We start from the raw sequence: 4,640 nt of genomic DNA on the forward strand, positions 1-4,640 counted from the left end.
AAAAAAAAATCCCTTATAGGTAATCTCCGAACTTGATATCTTTTACAGGAATCTAGTAAAAATAAGATGCCCCTGGAATGATGGAATTTACAATTTTGGCCACAACATTTTGTGACCCCGTTCTGACCAACGGTGTTGGGACAAAACCCCTCATTTTTTCTCAATTTGATTCCCGTTCAACTCAGGGTTATTCTAACAAAGTTTGAAAGAAATTCATTCACCGGTTCTTAAGAAGTAAAAACAATGTAAAAAAATAACGGACAAAGCACGACGCATGTACGACGACGAACGAAAAACGATCGTAATAGATCACTTCAGCAAATCTCAAAAAGATATTGTTTACCTGTATGTGGCTATATAAATTTTGACCATAATTGAAGAAAGTCAGTAAATGATGAGCTTGTTTCAGGATCTTTTGCAAAACTATCAGAGAATATGCACTCTGTCCGCATTGATACTTAAGATGATTAAATCAGCATCAGATAAGAAATGTCAAGCTAATACATGTCATTCAATATCAGAACAACATGACTTAAATTCACGTCCAGCACGTAACGACGACATGCTTAAATATATATTCTTGTCAGTTAGGGGCTTTGTTATCTGACCAGATATTTGTCAAAGTGGAGTTTTATATAATTAATTTTATTCTCTAACTTTGAAAGCTATACTCTATAGACAATCGATAAACTTTTTATGTATTAATAGTCAAGTTATTAAGCAAGTTTTGGAGTTATAAAACCTCATAACTTGCATTGATATTTATACGATACAGAATTAAACATACACCTATATAATATACTAAATCTTTCTGTTCGGTATACAAATGTTTTAAGTAATTATTGCGACTATACTTTCAGCAGAATTCGAGACAAATATTTTGAAAGTAGCGGATGGAATAGTATGGTAAGCATCAGTATTGCAATGAGAATGTTTTGAAAGTAGTGGATGGAATAGTATGGTAAGCATCAGTATTGCAATGAGAATGTTCGGCATTCATTATCACTTGGTCATTTATTTTGAGCTTTTTATTACACGCATATGTTTGTTTTTAATACAACTTCTTTATATAAGTGAATGTTATAATTTTCAAGAAATTAGATATTTTTGTTTCGAATTTGTACAGAGGGTCAAAAGGTAGTTGTAATTGTAACAATGAGTGACAAATCTCACTAGCCATATGATAGGTGCCACCCCTCCACTCAGTACTATAGGCACGCACAAAGACACACCTATTGTGAAGTTTGGTAACGAGTCACCTCGACGTAACTTTTGAAAACATTTGCTTTGTATGATGGCGCCATTAAAACCAAAACTAGTGGGCTGTATAAAGTGTTAGAAGATTTCTGATCGTTATCTTGCGCCACTTCCACTGCTCTGAAGAGATTCTCTGTAATACTATACCTGTCCTAGCCTTGATAACACACAGACGTGACAAACAAGGGATGGCTGTGTTTTAAGCACAAGTTGACATTTCTTTTGAAATGGCAGATTTAATGAATTCATAGGCGCCTCAAAAGATAATAGCAATGCTAATGCATTGACCCTTTTGAGAGAGAGAGAAAGAGAAGTAATTAGACAGATAGCTGCTGTTTGTGCAATATAAAATAGATATTTTATAAACGAACAAGGTATACCAGCAGCTTCATTCTATACAGAACCCGTTGATGTAATGCGAGTTTTCAGTATTATAGAAGCTTGCTCCTCAACTTTTGAAAATCATGTTTTGTCAATGAAACAATAAAATAACTCTTCCTATTAACATATGCGACAAAAATAGTGTGGAAACATTAAAAAAAGAAACCCATAATAATACTTCAGCATGTCCTTAGTTATTTTGGATTTCATTAAGACAGAACACGGACGTCACAATAAAAGAGTTGAACACTGACAATGGTTGAGGTTTTGATGTCAAGCTTCCGACAAGTGCTTTCTTATTACCTTTGAAAATAAACAATTTGCGATCAGTACATCCTTGTATGCTGAAATGTACACACTGCCTCATGAAGCATAATAGATAAACCCTTGTGATAAATAGACAAACAACAACTGAAATAAAACTTTAAACATTTATTATAAACGTTAACTTCCTGTCATAACAGTGAATAACAAAACATATTTTAAATATTTTTCTTTCTATTTCAGCATTTCAACACGTGTTATTACCATTGTTGTTTCAGCATATTTTCTTCACACCAACATGCACTATCGTATAACAGTGACTATAAGTATAAAGCGATCATAGTTTGGTAATATAATCAGAAATATGATCTCTAGGCCTTTTTTAACATGTTTGAAGTGGTTGTTTTAAAACGGTAAAGTTATGGAGGATATCTAAAGAAACATTGGAGGCATAAGCGGTCTTGATGGTAATACGGGTGGCGATAAAGGGTTTGTATGTTGTAGATATAGTCCATTGGGTAGAAACGAAGAGGTTGGTTCGCTGTAACCTGACCAGTAAGGGTTAGCCACCATCATCCTCTGAACACTCGCGAAATTCCCAGCCTCTGCTAAAAGTTCTAATCCAACAGCTGTTTGCCTCTTCCATTTGGTTCTGAAAAAATATAATAAAATGAAGCAATTTTGAATACGATGATTTCATCGGCATGCACCTAACTAAATTTGTGTATCACCGTTTAATTTCAAAGGTGTAAAACGCAATATACCGGATAGATTATTGGTATTTGCAATTGGTATATTGTTTATCATCATAATCTCATATTTCTCACACCTTCAGTTCACATGAAGCTGTTTACAAATAACTATAAACAGTATTCGTAGTATCACAATACCTCCTGAAAGCTGTTTCAATGACTGCACGTATTTTCCTTATATATAATGTATGATCCACATAATCATATCCTTTTCTGTGTTATAGTTGAATAGCTAATGTAATTGTGCACGTGGCTTGAAATAGGTTCTGCGAATAATTATTTGGATTTTTGACTGAGTGGTGTGCTGCTACATATTCAATATGCATGATCGATAGCATTCTCAGGCTCAAAATGGCTTCATAGTAATAATTAATGAGGGCAATTTATTTAGCATAAACAACTAGAAAAGGTTGTCACGAATCTAATACCCCGATAATGTGATTGAGAATATTGACTTTCAGTAGAAATCGGCATGAAATTATCATTATTGATTTTTATTGATAACTGTTAAAGTCATTGAACGACAATGCTTTAATATTTTATATGGCGTGTACCAGTGCTTGCTACTGTTACATGATTCTGTTAATAGTATGCTTCCATTGAAAGATGTAAAATAAAACGATGTCTTCCTCGGTATGAATTTTTGTGAACAGATAAATACCAAACAGCTTGCTATGACAGTACTAAGTTCAGTGTGTTTTCAGTCACACATACCTTCTGTTCTGGTACCATGTCTTCACTTGGGTGTCGGTTAAGCTTAGTTTGGCGGCGAGTTCCATCCTATCCTGGACACTGAGGTATTTCTGACGTTCGAATATTTTTTCCAAACTGTTTAATTGGTGGTCAGTGAAAGCCGTTCTTGCCTTTCGCGCCTTTTTTACTTTTGAACTGTATGTTGTGTGTTCAGGATGACCTAATAATCTGTCTGTATAACCTGAAAATAATCGAAAATATGATTAGGAGTTATATACAAAAATGTTCATGTCTTATGGGAAAAAAGTTAGTATATTGTGGAAAGGCTAAAATTGATATTAATTGACTTCAGAAACTATATTAGTTACTTTTGCGCCTTTAAATCAGGTTTAAAACATTATGCTATACACCAGTCAATACCCTCATATATTTTGCCATAGGTGTCGATTTTAGATGGGAGTCATTTTGTTGAAGATTTCGCGTTATTTACGTACCTTCTGGGGGTGAATCTAACGAATCCTTGTTACTGTAGATTGAATCACCGCTCACTGACGGTATTCGTTGTTCACTTGGACTAATAGGACTAGAGGACCCCTGTTTATTGTCTCTATTGTAACGGGAATCAGAAAGAATGTCTGTGATCAGAAAGGATGGTCGTTGTGCTGTCTTTGCTGGAATTGCATCAGAGGAGGAACCACAGTCCTGACAACCTTCTCCCGCAAGCATCGTTTGTATAGAATGTGTTGTATTGTGTGGTACACTTTCCTCATCGTCATCAATATTAACGTCCTCATCGCTGTCCGAATAGTCCCGTACTTCACTCATATTTTTCATCACGGCTCCTTCTCGAGAAGCTCTAATCACTTGTTCACCTTTCGAAAAAAAAAAACAATAGTGATTTGCGTAACACACTTATGTGTATTTTCAGATGAACTACTTGTCGTCGTTGTTAAGACAGTGTATTATATGTTTACTGCGTCCTAATGTGACGTTGACCTGCCTACATGTATATCCTTAGAAGTGTGACACGATTACCTATTAACACCCTCTATATAAACACGTTAGCAGCCACCTTACAAATACTTCACATCACACATTGTATTAGTATATTAATGTAACTGACTTTAACTCCTGCACTGATCAGCCAATCACAGCACAGTGGGCGGGTAGTAACGACAGGTGTCGGTTAAAAAGCCGTGTGTTTATACACGGTGTGTGACAGTAAGCCGGATGGCTGGACGAGTTTGCTATAGAAAACAATATTGGAGCCTAATTACATACCTCAGTACAGTT

General features: G+C 35.2%; 1 protein-coding gene across 1 annotated transcript; it reads right to left on the minus strand.

The window, feature by feature from the left end:
- Positions 1 to 2,091: 2,091 nt before the first annotated feature.
- On the minus strand, positions 2,092 to 4,418 carry LOC110444773 (barH-like 1 homeobox protein). Its single transcript, XM_021489133.1, has 3 exons — positions 3,842 to 4,418; positions 3,369 to 3,588; positions 2,092 to 2,554 (listed from the first exon to the last, which is right to left on the minus strand). The coding sequence occupies exons 1-3, from the start codon at positions 4,179 to 4,181 to the stop codon at positions 2,335 to 2,337; spliced, it is 780 nt and encodes a 259-aa protein (XP_021344808.1). The 5' UTR covers positions 4,182 to 4,418; the 3' UTR covers positions 2,092 to 2,334.
- Between the last annotated feature and the right edge of the window lie 222 nt (positions 4,419 to 4,640).

The sequence above is a fragment of the Mizuhopecten yessoensis genome, unplaced genomic scaffold, assembly GCF_002113885.1.
Source record: "Mizuhopecten yessoensis strain PY_sf001 unplaced genomic scaffold, ASM211388v2 hete_36170876, whole genome shotgun sequence".
NCBI classification, from domain to species: domain Eukaryota; kingdom Metazoa; phylum Mollusca; class Bivalvia; order Pectinida; family Pectinidae; genus Mizuhopecten; species Mizuhopecten yessoensis.